The 15,289-nt window shown below is 38.7% G+C and overlaps 1 protein-coding gene across 8 annotated transcripts in view; it reads left to right on the top strand.

Moving 5' to 3' along the window:
* Positions 1-15,289, top strand: part of LOC116322817 (LIM and calponin homology domains-containing protein 1) — a 91,746-nt gene that overhangs the window by 59,215 nt on the left and 17,242 nt on the right. For 6 of the 8 annotated variants that reach the window (XM_039621197.1, XM_039621213.1, XM_039621201.1 and 3 more), the window contains 3 exons: positions 1,165-1,363; positions 7,163-7,421; positions 11,760-12,155. In XM_039621197.1, the coding sequence (XP_039477131.1) occupies positions 1,165-1,363; positions 7,163-7,421; positions 11,760-12,155 (854 nt within the window). Of the gene's footprint in view, positions 1-1,164; positions 1,364-7,162; positions 7,422-9,069; positions 9,343-11,759; positions 12,156-15,289 lie in introns of all 8 variants that reach the window. The other 2 variants (XM_039621208.1, XM_031742993.2) reach the window with 2 other exon arrangements.

The raw sequence follows: 15,289 nt of genomic DNA, 5'->3' as shown, positions 1-15,289 counted from the left end.
CGCTTATTTTGGAACTGAGATTCACTAAATGTGTGTTTGTTCGCTGTACTGACATTTCTGAGAAAACACCTTTCACCCGAGATCCAGTTAAGAAAATTGAATTTAACCTAGCTTTTACCTTTTTAATGACCCAAGAAGAAGGAGAAAAGTTAGAAATGGCAAACCCTCAAGACACATGCATGCATGCACACTCTGTGACAGTCATTCGTAGCCATGATGTCAGTTCTGTGCAATTTATTCCACTATGTGACGTCCTTTTGCTATTCTGTAAAACTGGGAAATTGCTGCCAATTCAGCAAAATTACTTTCCCAGATGTTCACACGTTGCAGACGGACAAAACAAAGCCATAACTCCATAAAGCAAAAAAAACTTTGATAAAATGAAGGAAAGCTCATCATGTGCAGGTGCATGAAATTCCAGAGTGACTATGCACTTCCCACCACACCTCCAACAGTTACTAAATGGAAGCTGGACCTTACAAAAACTGATGATTGAAAAGCACTAAGCAGGTAAATGTGAGCTCAGCTGCACTCTTATTTACTTTTTGTAAAAAGCTTAGTTTAAGTGCTTGTGTTAAAGGGTGAGTTACGAGGGAGATGCATATTTTCTTACTTAACTGGTATAGTGGTATATAAGTTATGATATAGTGGTTTAAATTGTGTATAAGTGAAAGAAACAAATCACACATGACTTCTGCTGCTGTAGAGCCTGTTTTAGAAGCATAACAAAGACATTTACCAGAGTTTGGGAGTTGCATAACAGATGGTAGAGGGGTCAGGGGCAGGAAGTCTTTTGGTAGACAGGAAAGGCCTTTCCCCACCTTCCATTAGCTGCGACAACACATTAAAGCTGTGGACAGAGAAAGGGAGGGGTCACTAAGGTGAAGAGAAAATGATGAAGAGTGATGTAGGCAGAAGAAGAGAGAGGTTATTGGAAAAGTAGATTTGGGCAGAGTGGAGACTTGCAGCATGACGGCTGTAGTGGACACGAAGCTGAGGCCAAACAACACAAGTTTGGGGGACTTCAGTGACGACTGATGGAATATGCAGCGAAAAGTCCTAATTAATTTTAGGGTGCTTGATTACTTTCATTACTCTCCACCATTTGTTACCTCTCTTTTTTTGTGCTCATGCATTTTGTAAAATGTGTGTATGCATTCTTAGGAGACAGAAGAGGCAGAGAGCCCTAAACGCAGCATCCGGGACAGTGGCTACATTGACTGCTGGGACTCTGAGCGCAGCGACTCTCTCTCTCCGCCACGCCACGGGCGCGAGGATTCATTCGACAGCCTGGACTCCTTCGGCTCACGCTCAAGACAAACCCCGTCACCAGACGTCCTGGTCGCCCGCGGCAGCAGTGATGGTAGTAAAAAAATCTAGTTTATACACTCTTTGATTCACACTTTTGATTTGAACTGCTAGTTTTAGTTGACTGTGAAAGGGTGGTTACACTGGCCACCCTTTAAATCACAATTTGCAGGTTAAATATGTTCAGTAGCCATTGTGTTGTTTTAGCAATAGCTATTCTTCCTGCGGGTGAGAAGTAAGTCTTTGTGCAGGTTGGGCAAGGTGCACAGATGCAACGTATAGATAAATGAGGTTTATTGTGCTTTGAATGCTACTGTATGAAGGCTTGTTGTTCTGGCTGTGTTTTTGCAGGACAACGCCCAGTTCAAGTCAAAGGCTGTTTGAAGGAATAACATGATTAATCTGTACTGTTTTGAAGTCAAGTTATGGCTCTTGTTATATTTAAGCCATGGTAATATACATTGTAAAAGGAATTCAGTAGTGGCTGTGCTCAGTACTGGAGGGAAGGGGATTGTGGTCTGTCTGTTAACTCTCTTACACCAAGGGCTACAATTGCACCACATTAAAGCTCTCTGTGTACTTCACCTTATCTGACGTCAATCTGCAGTGTCAAAAAACATCCTAGAGTCTAGTTTCAATAACAAATCCACATTTGTTTTTGTTTCAAACACATTTCAGTTATGTAATATTAGCATATGCTCCAACAAGCAGGTGATGTAACACCAAAGGCATTTCATTTATTCATCTTTTTGGAAGGGAAAATTCTGAATTTATGAAAAAGATGAAATTGGCAAGGCAGCAACAGCCACACAGCTTCTGTTTTGTCCTTTTTTTGTTCAGAAATTTGGAAAAGCGCTTCTTGTTACAGTACAAATTAGAGCCTGTCTTCATGAAAAAGGAAGCAGGGAGACTTTAAACTGTAGTTAAAACAGTGAAACACTTAAACCCTGCTTATTCAGGGAAAGCTCTATGAAATCTTGGTCCTTAATTCCCCTAAAAATGCACAATGCAGTAGATTTATTTTATAACTCTATTTCTTTATTAACTCTGTTGCTTATCTAGTTAAATGCAGTATGAATGAAAATTGCCTCAACTATCATACTTGTCCCAGCTCGCAGTCTTAAGGTGTTTTGTACCTTTCCTCATACCATTGCCATCTGCACAAAAGTATCTCTGTGCTTGATGTTTGAACCTGTTGTCCTTAGTTACGGCTTTTTGATGCCTTTCTTTAAGTGTGCACTCAGATGAGTGACAGCACCAAAGACTAAGGAAGGTATGAGATATCTCAATACAGTATGTGAGACAAAGAAGAGGAAGAGTTGTGGTTTCATGAAGGAGCTTTCAGTGGTTTTGATCTGACACTTGACTGATATGTCAAGGATTATGAAACCAACAGCTTTTGGTTTTGAGAACAGAAGACATGGTTTCTTATGATTTTATGTCTATATGTAAAAATATGGTCTTTGTAAATATTTGGAAGGTACCAAATACAGATTAAATATGTATACCTTTTTAAATTTGTCACAGTAATTTCTGTCTTTGTCTCTAGATTTCCCTCAACGTGTTTACATTGCTTTGTTGTTTATTACGAAAAAAAGCTTACTACTGTATATGTGCAGTTTAAGACATCCGACATGGTAGCATGGCACTTGCAAGACCAACATAAACTGCAAAACCTTTGAAGTGGCTTTGTGCTGATGTCAGAAATCGAGTTCAAAATACATTTTGGTCTCACATGAGTGTTTTATAATGCCAAACTGGCCACATGCTTTCATTGAAAGCTGCTAATTGCTAGACTGTTTGCGGATTTGACGGTATTAAATTTTAATAGTGGACTATAAAAAAGATTACAGCGTTCGTCACACAGTGTGATGTACTTCTCATTGCTGAGCTGAATGTGGGAAAAAGCTGAGGAAAACTGGGGAAAAGCATCCTGTCTGATAATGTTTTTGTTTTGAGGGAAGTGCAAAAGGAAACTGTTGTCCCTTGTTGTCATCAACAGTCAAACTATAGTGCTTTAGGGAAAAATCCGCAATGTATCCTGTTTTTTAAAAGTGTTTACGTTATTGTTGTAGATAAGTACCTTTCATTTTTGGTTGTAGAAACAATATTCGCTTTTTTAAAAAAGTGCTAGGATGATGGTATCCAAAACATCCTAAATATGGGCCAAAGAAGAGTTGAAAGAGTTAAGAGAACCAGGCAAATGTTTATTGTTGTTGTCTCTCTACTCATGTTTGCTAATAAAGGTAGGCAAGATATCACTATACAGGGTGACCCAAAAGTCACTATATACTTTTAATAGATCCCTAAAAGTTCCACAGGAAACTGCTACTTTCTCTTCATGCTTGAAGTGGGAATTAAACATACAATAAGCAACACCAGCCTGACAACCCCCAAATCTGACAATAACTCAAGTTTTTCCGGCAGTGACCCAAAATTAGCTTTTCAAGGGTATTCCACTATTACGCATAAAGAAACTTGATGGAATAAATGGGCTCTGTGTTCTTAATAATAGCCTCGGGTGACCAGAATGCAAAGCTGCCACAAACATTCTTTCAACCTCTCTTGTTTATACTACAGAAGCATTACCTAATCAATTTTTCCACCGACACATGTAACCCACAGCTGATTAGTCACACTGTCAAACTGCTGACACCTACATATGATCCAAAGGTTGAAAAGAACGAAGAGAGTTGATAGCTGATGAAAAATGAGGAGGCAGATTGGAGTTTAGCATATTTATTAATCCTGGTTATCAAAATATCAGTGATCAAATGAGACCCACAGGTACAAACTAGATATTTTTAACCCAGGAATCTTTGAGTACATCTAGGACAAAAGAAAGCTTTTGTTAACATCCATACAAACTTGACTCCAGCAGGTTTTCCCTGCCCTGACCTTTAGACAAAGCCCTTTCTCTGTTCAGCACTGAAAACTGACTTCACCCTGACAGAAATTAGGAAGTTTGATTCAATCGAGAAATTCAATATTGGCAATGCCCTTTTGTTTGGGCTATGTGTGGAGATGGATACGGTTTTGATAAATGAGGCACTTTTGTGGGCTTCTATAGTAAAATTGTCCTTCTCACTTTCTCTGTTTACAGGGCAGCGCCCACTGCTAGTCGAAAGCTGTTTAAAAGAATGATTGAATGATGTAATTGAGATAGTTTTAAAGGTCTTGTAGAAAATAGTGTCTGGAAACTATATGTTTTCAGACTCCTGGCTTCGTACATAATCAATGAAAAATCATAAACTGACAGCATAGCTTTTTTTTTTTCAATCTGCCACATAAACAGTTTATGATTGTAAGAATGATATTGTCTGTATTCAAACTTGGAATCTTTTTTTTATTTGTGTTTGAATTTTAATTTGCATAGAAGTGAAAATGGACATCTTATATAAAGGCAACAACTGTTAATTTTAACAAAACTAAAATGTAGAGTGTAACTAACGCTTGTACGGACAGGTATAGCTGGGGACCCGGCAGCTCAGTAGTCATTCCTGTTGTACTTCTTTGAAGTTCTCTTGAAGGCTTGTGCCTCGGATGCCTGCATAGTTGGTGCATTATAATGTAAAGTCTCAGCAGTCACAAGTGTACGGACATCCACATGGACACTCGCACTCACCATCTGATGATAAAAATCACTCAGACAATAGCGGACTCACCGATGAATATAACAAAGCTGACGTTTGTTCACATTCATTGGATGTCTTGGTATGGACCAGAAGTTCTTCAGAACCCGTAATAATGATGTATTTTAATCAGCAACTGATGTGCTTCCATGCACTGGAAATAACACATAGTACTTATTAGTTACTTACTTACTACTATTGGTATTAATAGTAGTACATTTGTGTTATTTCTTCTAGTTTTTCTTTTTGCATTGTACAGTTATAATAAATACTATTTCTAGTTAGAAACACATTGTTGAATTGATCATTTCTCACTTTGTTCTTACATTTTGTCTTTTCATACTTGGTGTTTTGGACATTCGTTAAAACTTTTCAGTTACTGCGATCGTTATTGAACTAGACTTTGTAACTTTTTCTTTCGTAATGTAGTATAAGTAGATGATGATGATGACTGTTGATGTCACTGTATTTTTCTAAAACCTTGGTACACTATGGACCTGACCCATGATAAATTTTCTCTCAAGCTTCACTATTACCATATGTGCAGAGGGAGCACATCATCCTGTAAAAACATATGTTGTTCCTTAAAGAAGGATCGACTTGGATGGTAGAGTCACTCATGTTTCCATTGCATGGGTTAAGAGCCATAATTGAACCCTTCGTTGTTAGAAGTGCAGATTTCTCAAGGTCTTTTTTTGGACCTTGATCTGTCGATCTTTGAAACCACATAAAAAGCCTATTGATAGAAAAAGAAGCTTTTCACAAGTTCAAATGTGACAGCTGCTTCCACGTGTATGTCCACAAAACTAAGGGAAGATTTTATGACTTAGATCTGGTTAAAATTCTGGGTTTGTACTCTGAAAATATATACATTGAGTCATAAATTCATAGGTCATAGCCTGAGTACACATGCACTCAAAGGGAGGGGACAGTAGCACATGTGCTGAGCATCTTTGAGAGGAATTTTTAGCGGCCTTGAATAAAGCAAGGCTGCAGTTATCTGTTTGCTGCAGGTTTTAACATATCTAGGCTATGGTTTGCAAAAAATTGCCAATTAATGGTGGATGTGACTGGTATATCTTTAGTAAATCACTGGAACTGTAAACATGTGACCCGCTGAACGAGACTGAGTTTCATTTCTTTCTTCTATATGTTCTTAGAGGATCACAGTTGGCCATCGCACAGAAGAATTTAAGACCCCAAGTAGGGAAAGTCCTTAAGCAATGAACTTCTGCAAAGCCAGGTGTTACCACTGATATTACAAAGCTAACAATATGTTTAAAATCTGATTCAGACAGACACGGAGTAAATTCTTCCTAACTGCGGGCTAAAATTTAGTCAACACAAGCTGCACAATACAAATTTAGTGATGATTTATGTCACCTGCTTTGTTTCATAAAAACAGGCTTGCATCTGATTTATGCTCAGTGGCAGGAATGCACTGCATATAATAACACTATAAGACCGCTGTCATTTTGTTGTGCATATATGATGTAACAGTTTAAAAAGATATTCTGTAAGTTTAAAGAGATCAATCTGGGCTTTCTGCCACAAGACTCCTCAATCAACAGTTTCTCCTCTGAACTTATTTTTGGGTTTAATCTCTTATGTCTCCCTCTTGTTCTCCCTCTGTCTCTCTCTGGCAATGACTCAGCAAGCTACACTTTTCTTGCTGTGTAGGATACTTAAAATTAAGTCATTTTTTTTTTATCATTTTTTGAACACATTGCAATCGAAAAGGTGCTTTAATATAACACATACTTGTGTTTACATGATTTGTCACAAGTGTAAATGTGCTTAGAACTGTAGAGTATATCTGAGTCTCTGATTACTTCTACCACACTTTAAGTTTAGCTTATTTTTTCTCAGCATTAAGGTAAAGGAAATCAGTATGAGCAGGTAGTGTTGTTCCTGCCGTTTTGCTTAATTTCAGAACTTTTAATCAGCGTTTCTGTCATATTATATCAAGACTTATGGTATCATACCATGACCAAAAACAGTGGCTATGTTTTTCTCATTCAAAATACTGTTTGAGGTGTAAATCATAGTGTGATTTACACCTCAAAGACACATTGCTGTGTAGTCTCTAAAGACACACAGTGCATATATAACATGTAGTATAAGTCTGTTTCTTCCATATGGGTTAAAAAATACCATTTTGATGACAAATGTGTCCTCTGATGCCAGTGAACACTTATTTCCACCTCTGTTCGTGTCATTAGGCCGTGGCAGCGACTCGGAGTCTGACGGCGCTCCTCACCGGAAGATGCCAGACGTTCGTAAGGATGACATGTTGGCACGACGGACGTCTGTCAGCGAGCCACGAACCGCCGTACCCTTTAACCAGTACCTGCCCAACAAGAGCAACCAGAGTGGATATCTGCCAACGCCACTACGCAAAAAGAGCAACGACAAAGAGGAGGGAGGACGCAAGAGCTGGAGTACCGCCACTTCACCTGTAGGGGGTGACAGACCTCTTAGGTGAGTGTAACACTAGAGAGTGCTTTTGTGACCTTGCTATCAAAAAGGAATTTAGTTTAGCCTAACTGAAAATATCATATAATATTATATGTATGGAATACTGAGAAGGTGTCTGTTGTTTGTGTGTAGAACTTATAACAACATATGTGTCAATATATAGAATTGTTGTTAAGTTGGGCACAATCCAAAATAAGAAACAAAGAAGTCTAATAGCTTAATGAACAGATTATCAGGGGGGCAGGTTACACCACTGTGGCTTGACACGGATTGGTGCAGATAAACCCTTTTAAAGCTTGTTTAAAAAGTTCTGGCTGAAAGCGCACAGTTCTGTGTGCAGATGGAAGATGTTTGACTGCCCAGAAATCCTGTTAAAACGGGGTTTTTTTTATTAAATAAGCCTGAAGATGATGGCTGAGATTAGTAGATATGGATGTAGACCATGAAATAATTTAAAGTAACTGATAAAACTGATCAGTGTGAGACACTGGATTGTGTGTGTTTGTGTGTTTTGGGGTTTTTTTGTTTTTTTTACAGTAACTGGCAAGAGTAGGTGTTATGTCAAATTGCATATGTCTGTAATAAAACCTCTTAGCTTTTGATTATTTTTCTAGTATTGTACAGATGGGAGTGGCTAATGGAGGCCAGATGTGGGTTTTCATTGGCTCTAATTCTGACTGAAGCAAATGTCTGAAGCAGATTTAAGACAAAAGGTCTTTTTGGAATAGTCTGGCATGTCACCATGCAAATTTCATCACAAGTTTCACATTTCCGCTTGCTCAGCGGATTCCTTGATGTGCTTTGATTATCTCAAGTAGCATCGGACGTTGCTTGTTTGCAGCATGTCTGTTTGCTATTGACTAGATTGAGTTTGGTGTTTAGGGACGTATACTTGTGGCAAAAATAAGAATCGCAATTATTTTGGTCAGTATTTTGATTACTTAACATGATAATGACTTTGTAGAAGAAAAATAATCTTTATTTGTTGTTCCTTGCTGGACTCCTGGAAAGTACATTTCTTCCAAACAGCTGAATTGGTTTTATTTTTCTCGAAAATCAAAGTTTTCATTTCTGTTATCTTGGCTCAACTCAACTGAACCTGCCACAGCTTGCTTGGATTCAGAGTAGGACCCAAATGTACTGCTGCAAAGGAAAGAGGATTTATAGCAATTTATAAGAGTGGTGTTGGGCTGTGTTTCATACATGTATATATTTCATTTAGCTGCAATGACAGGAATCTCCAGGAGATTATATGTATTTAATTAAAATTTTGAATTCTATCTACCCAACAATGTTTGCATTTTTACAGCAGCTCCTTGACTTGTTAGATATACTCTTGGAAAGTGTGTTGAGCTTGTGTGTATCACCCAATTGGTGATTTCCCTAAATTTCATCCATCAAAGCTTACATATTGATTTTGCATTTATTCTTTTCCTTTTTCCCTCTTTCTCCATCTCTTCACTTCACCTCTTATTATTTTATGTCATGGTGTGTCCTTCACTCTTTCTTTCCCCAACCCTCACCACATCTGTTTGTGCTTCATGTCTTATGACCATCATGTTGTGATTATCCTCATGTGACTAATTTTACTCCCAATGTGATTACATATTCCTCTCCTGTGTGTGTGTTGCATGAATGGGTGATGCCTCAGTCTAAATGAGGTCTGTAGCTTAGACATCCCTCCTGGAGAATCCCCTAGTCCGCCCCCCACCCTGCCTCTTAAACCCTGTACACAGATTCAAAAGGAGAACCACATTAAAAAGGACAAGCAGGAAGGGAGGCAGTCTGCATCTCCGCCTTGCATTGAGATCCAAACAGCAGGCAAAAGAAGGAGAAGTGAGCCTCTGCCCAGTAGTCTCCCCCAGCCCCAAGCAGAGCCCCCAAGAGAGACTGTAATTCATCTGATGGTCACCTCTGAACAAAGGTCTTAACCTTCACTCATATTTCCTCAATACCAGATATCAACATCCCCATTCCTTTTTGTAATTAGTAGGTTTTTTTATGTTTTTATGTTTTTATTTGAGCCATCAAGTTTATTTTTGTGCTTTTATATGTTGTTTCTCTGATTTTTTTTATTTTTTTATTTTATTTTTTTTTAATTCTTTTAAATGTGTAAAGTCTTTAGGTGGCTGCAGAGAGCTCTGTGTAGTGTCACTAGAGACAGCTAAGGTGGGGGGTGGAGGTCAAAAAAAGTAAATAAAGTAAAATTACCACACCACTATCCATATCTGCCTTAAGCTAACAGCTCCAAGTTAAATGAAAAACTAATAGCATGACACTGTTGTTATTCTAGACTCCAGTTTGATAATAATATATCAAGCTGACAGTATTTGGATTTGTTTGGTGTCAGAATAGGCATTTTGGGTGGGAGCACAATAACTGTATGGATTTTCTGTCTAATTTGACAGAAATGTATACATTTTCTGTAAAAATCTGACCATTTGATTGACATTTATCCACGCTATGTTTGGAAAATCAATCACCAAATTAGCAAAATTGAAACAGTTCTGCCTAAAACCTCCTTGCGAATGCCAACAATTGGTTTTTGCAGGAAGAAACTTTGTTGAGAGCCCTTGGTAGAAGAGTTTAGTGCTCAGTGTGTAGAGATCTCTTTTATTGTTGGTCATGAGTGGAGTCAGCAGTAATATTTCAGGTGAACTTTTGTTTTTGAAAAGTTCACGTATTCCACATCAAGTGGTATCTTGCCATGTTTCTTGTGAAAGTTTTAATATATCTGACTCTAATCCTCTTGAATGCCACAGAAAACACAGAAAAATTGACCTTGATTATTTCAGCTGTAGCGTATCTGTCCAAAACCAATGTTCGCGATAGTCAGGATACTCAACAAACATCTCTAAGAACAGTTTTCTTCAGGACCGTTTCCTTGGTAGAAAACTCTTGTCATTTTTCCAGCTGGTGTTTAATTTTGCTTTTTGGCATTGCTTTTATCAGATCATCTTTTCCACTGCTGCTTTTATCCAGTCTTGGGTAACAGTAAGTTAGCAAGAGGGTCACTTCTTATTTAAACCAGTTTCAGACACACTGTAATGCACTTGCAGCCTTTTGCTTATAGAATTTCAGAAAGTCTGTACGCAGCAGGACAACCCAAAGTCTCAAATCATAGATTTGGTGTCAGGAAACAAGGTGAGGATTATGAGCTGTCAAAGAACAATGCCATTGTATATTTTACAGCTCACACAAATCCAGTGTGATTGCAGTGTTCCTTGAAAAATGTCAGTTTAGGTCTGTTATGTAATTTCGCAGTCCAGCCTTATCCGGTGTTATTTCCTAGTCAAGCCGACGTTTCGTTCACAGTGCTGTTGGAGAGTCACGACTCCAGTTTCCAGTGTTGTCTTCTGCCACAGATGTTGTGACATTGATTGAATATTGAGAATGTTAAGGGAGTGAATCCTCAATAGAAATCTGATGGTTGTCCAAGACAAAGGGGATTTGTAGGATATTTGATATGGAGTTCCCCATCTTGCATATTTCCTGAATAAAGCCAAGGCTAGAATTTTTTTTTTTTTTTTTTTTTTTTTTTTTGCAATTTCAGCTAATTGGTTTTTGCAGTGTTGACACATCCTTTTTAAGAACTTTTGCTGCCTCACTCAATTAGTTGAGTAGAGCAGATACCCAGTGCCATTTTTAGCAGTTTTTTGTAGTTTGTGCAGTAATAACCAAATGTGTTTAACATCTAAAGTATTAGAAATCTGTTGTGCTCTATGCTTGATTGAAAAAAATCTGAATTTTGACAAAGTGAAAGAGAGAACAAAAGAAACAAGTGGTTGCTTTCCAGTTATATCACATTATTTCTCTCACATCTGCAATCATATGCTAGGAACAAAGCTGCATGCACAACTGAAACATGGACTCAAATAAATATATATTGTGTATATATAATATGCATGCACACAAGAATGTGCTGTATGTGTCCACACACAAACAAACATTCACAGAGAACATGAACATTCGACCCACCCTCAGGATGTAAGGAAATGAGGCCTTCTTCCTTCCCTGACCCTGAGCAGGCTGGGACTGAAGCCTGGCCTTTTCACTGCCGGCAGCTGGCCAGTCTCTCCCTCCCTACCATGTATTCTGGGAATTTACAGTCCAATAATAAGCCTCCCAGAAAGTAGCTGTTCATCACAGGATGACAAACAGCAGACTGTTCTGTGAATTTTGCTTTGACTTTGTCTGCTCTGAAGGAATTTGTGACCATGCGCTATTTTCATAGATTTATGTCTTTTTGAAAAAAACTAGGCTTCTCCAGAGGAATGCTGTCTTATGATGTAGGATAATAACCAGGCAGCAAAACGTTTTAGTTTGCTTTGCTTTCTGCAGTACTCCAGCTCGCTCGTGCTCAGAGGAATTCTTCCACCATTCGTCGACTCTAGCAGCAAATGCCACGGCCGCCTCCGTGTTTCGAACGAGCCCCATCAACACAGCTGGGAAGCATTCACCTGTGACACACCAGGAGGATGTCGCAATGAGGAAAGGAGTTGCTGGTTCTCTGGTAGCTGCAGATGCAAAAGGAGATGATAAACAGGCTTGTCAAATGCCGACCTCACCCAAATGTATCGTCACCCTGAGTCCGTCTAGCTTCCTTCCTGTGCCCACTGCCATGGCAACCGCATCAACAGAAACGACGGATACGTGCCAACAGAAGGGAAAGCCACAGACTGAAAGGGATGATCCACATGAAGGCACGTCTTGGGTGGACAGCAGTCTTCCAGCAAAGTGAGCTCACTCCAACAGCTACACTGTTATTTAATGAAACTTTGCTGCATTAAGCTAAAACGGCTTAATTCACTTCAAAGTGAAGGGATCTTCTATTTCCATGATCCCTTTGAATTTTCTATATCAGCATGTGATCTTGACCTGAGACTGCAGTGCTTCTTTGTGAATGATGAACGTCATTATCTGAAGACTGCATGACCTTTTTTTTTACCTGTTTTACATGAATGCAAATAGATAGTGCCAGCTAAAATCTGTTGTTGAAAAGGGCTGCATGGAAAGTCTGAAAAGTTGACTTTTGTTATCCTTGCTTTTTTGTTTCTGATCAACTTGGGAAAATAGAAACATTTGAGAATGTGCTTTTTGATTAACTGTGCATGACTTTAGTTGGCAGCTTTTGAGCTGTTCAGGGATTTCAAATTAGGAAACAACTTCAGTGCATTCTGAAGTAAATTTGATCCAGTTTGAACCAAAATCGATGAGTAATTCTTCAGTCTATATCTTTGAATCCAAATCTAGATTGGCCCAACTACTCTTAAGCAATCACACAATGGTAGTTCAAGTGTGCCAATAAAATTCTATAGTAAAGCTGGCTTTAAAGGATATTCCCAGCCACACATCTATCTACCCCAAAACATATGGCAAATAGATGTTTTACTACGACATACCATATGACAAATACCATTTTTAGCAAACAATCTGTCTGGTCTTGATTTAGTCTTTTTTTTCATCCTGTGAGATTCAAACCACAGGCCACACTTTCTCTCACACCCCTCCAACATCACAGAGACAGCTCTGTATGAAGACCTTTGTGGTTAAGGCCAAACCTACAAGTGGTGGTCACAGACACAAAGACAGCCGCATCCTTGATGTTACCCTTGTGCTGTCTAATAAAACATGCATGTGCTTTTTTTTTTTTTTTTTTTTTTTAAATAGTTTAGTGTCAACTGCATTCTAAGATCATGCCCATATAATGTGTTTTTTTTTTTTTTTTATGTTTTTATTTTATGCCAGCCCTGCTTTTAGTTCTGCAGTAAATTTGTGTTCAGTTGTGTTCTGGTTAAGACTGCCCCCTTGTGTCCGGCTTCAGCTTTGTCATTTAACCTAGGAGCTAACATAACACAAAATCACCACACACATTTATTTCAAGCATTAGTAATCAAATTAAGCTGGTGCGTAGTCATAAATTAACTCATTATCAGCTGCAAACATGGCTTTTTAATATTTGCACGCGTGGATGAGATGTTTCTCTCTTCAGAGTGTAGTGTTCATTTGTGATTGTGCTTTCTCTCCATGCTTTCTGACTTCTGTAGATACAGCCACACAGATAGTGTGTCAGATGATCCACAGTAAGTTGTCTTTTTACCACTCACAGGCTCAGCTGCCCTGCACTGCTCTGCAATACAAAATACAGCTGGCTCAATAAGTCATTAAATCATTTGTTCATTGTTGGAAATAGGTCATGGAAGCGGGAAATCTGCCAGAAATTGAAGGAATTTAGAAAAATGTCGCCACTGACAGCAATTTATATTTATAAAAGTTCTATTTTTCCCTTATTAATTTCATATTGACAATCTTGTGTTAAAAAACAAAACAAAACACTGCATTATGGTGTCTTTTAACCAACATATGCTCTTGCCAGGGTACGGATCATGTGAAGTGGCCCATAGAACCTCAAACTTTACTGGAATTGATACCCTAATGTCATAAATCATTCCTTTAATTCATCTTTTGGGGCAATTTTGACATGACATGTTAAACACCACATAATCTAAAGAAGTATGGAATAGAACCAAAATGTTTTCTGCAATGACAGTAATTTATCTGATTTCTGTTTTCGTGGAGGTATTAATGGGAATCAGTGCAGCCAGCCAGTGCTGATGTATGACAGCATTTGTTACAAGGCGATCTTATGTGATGACTTTTTTCTGCATGGAAAACATAAATGTCTCACAAATAAGCAGATTTTCCTGCTTGCAGTTAAATGATTTGTGGTGGACATTTTTGGCTGTGTGCTTCAACAGTGTCAAACAGTGTCCCTGGCTCTTAGGCTTATCATAAAAAATATGGCTTCAATAAACCTAGTGCTTTTTTGCCTTTGCCTGGCAACAATCCATTTCTCTCAAATTTATTCAAAGTGCCTGCTGCCAAGGATGTGGAGAGGACTTGCTAAACTCATCCTCAGTGCTTCTGCGAGCCAGCTGCATGTGTCATGTAAAGCAGCCATTTCTACCAGCCTGCCAACACCCAGTCATTTTAATCCCATACACAACAGCTAAAAGTGCAGCATGATGACAGGGGATGGCTTAAGTGCAGTTGCCCCATGGTGTGAAAACACTCTCCTGCTGCAATGTTCTTTAATGCACACACTGCTCAGTGAGATCCAAAAAGCATTTGTGAGTGAGTACCATCCAAGTGCCACTCTTTTGTAACTTTTGTAACTGTAAGCCAAGCAATACTTTTTATGTGCTGGCAGCAGGTCAATTTTCAAAGTACTAAAAATAGGCAGGTACTAGGGATGGGTATTGATAAGATTTTCACGATTCCGATTCCATTTTCCATTCTGTTTAACGATTCGATTCTTTATCGATTCTCTTATCGATTCTTATTTTTAAAAAAGGGAGAACACTAAGGTCGATTAGCTTAGAACTTTGTTTTATATCTTCTCTTTGAACAAGATAGAAATTTAGGAGTAACATGGCCTTACAAACCCAACAGTGAGCTCTTAAGAGATCCACAGCCTACGGCTCTTCAATGGGGTGTCACAGGGTCCCCAGGAAAAAAATGTAAATGTAAAATAATAAAATAAATATTCTTCTGTAGCAATAACAAATGTAGCAATTACACAAGCATATCCAGTAATGTCCCTGCCTACAATTAAACACATTCACTTACCGAAAATCGGGGGCATCTGCTGTGACAAATGGGTGCAAGCCTTTGACCACAAGCTTAGTCACTGCTCGGTGACATTCGTCTATCCTCGCCTGAAAGGAGACGCTAACGGTAGACTGCAGCGAGAACTGCCAGCATCTGAGCCAGCCAGACTCTGTCTCTCTCATCATGGTCACCTAAATGCAGCGCACAGTAATGGCAGGTTTTGTAATAAGGCAGATCGCGCTAACATAATATGCACTGTT

Source organism: Oreochromis aureus, linkage group 2 (assembly GCF_013358895.1).
Source record: "Oreochromis aureus strain Israel breed Guangdong linkage group 2, ZZ_aureus, whole genome shotgun sequence".
NCBI classification, from domain to species: domain Eukaryota; kingdom Metazoa; phylum Chordata; class Actinopteri; order Cichliformes; family Cichlidae; genus Oreochromis; species Oreochromis aureus.
The sequence above is the reverse complement of the archived record's forward strand: the minus strand, read 5'-3'. Positions and strand labels throughout refer to the sequence as shown.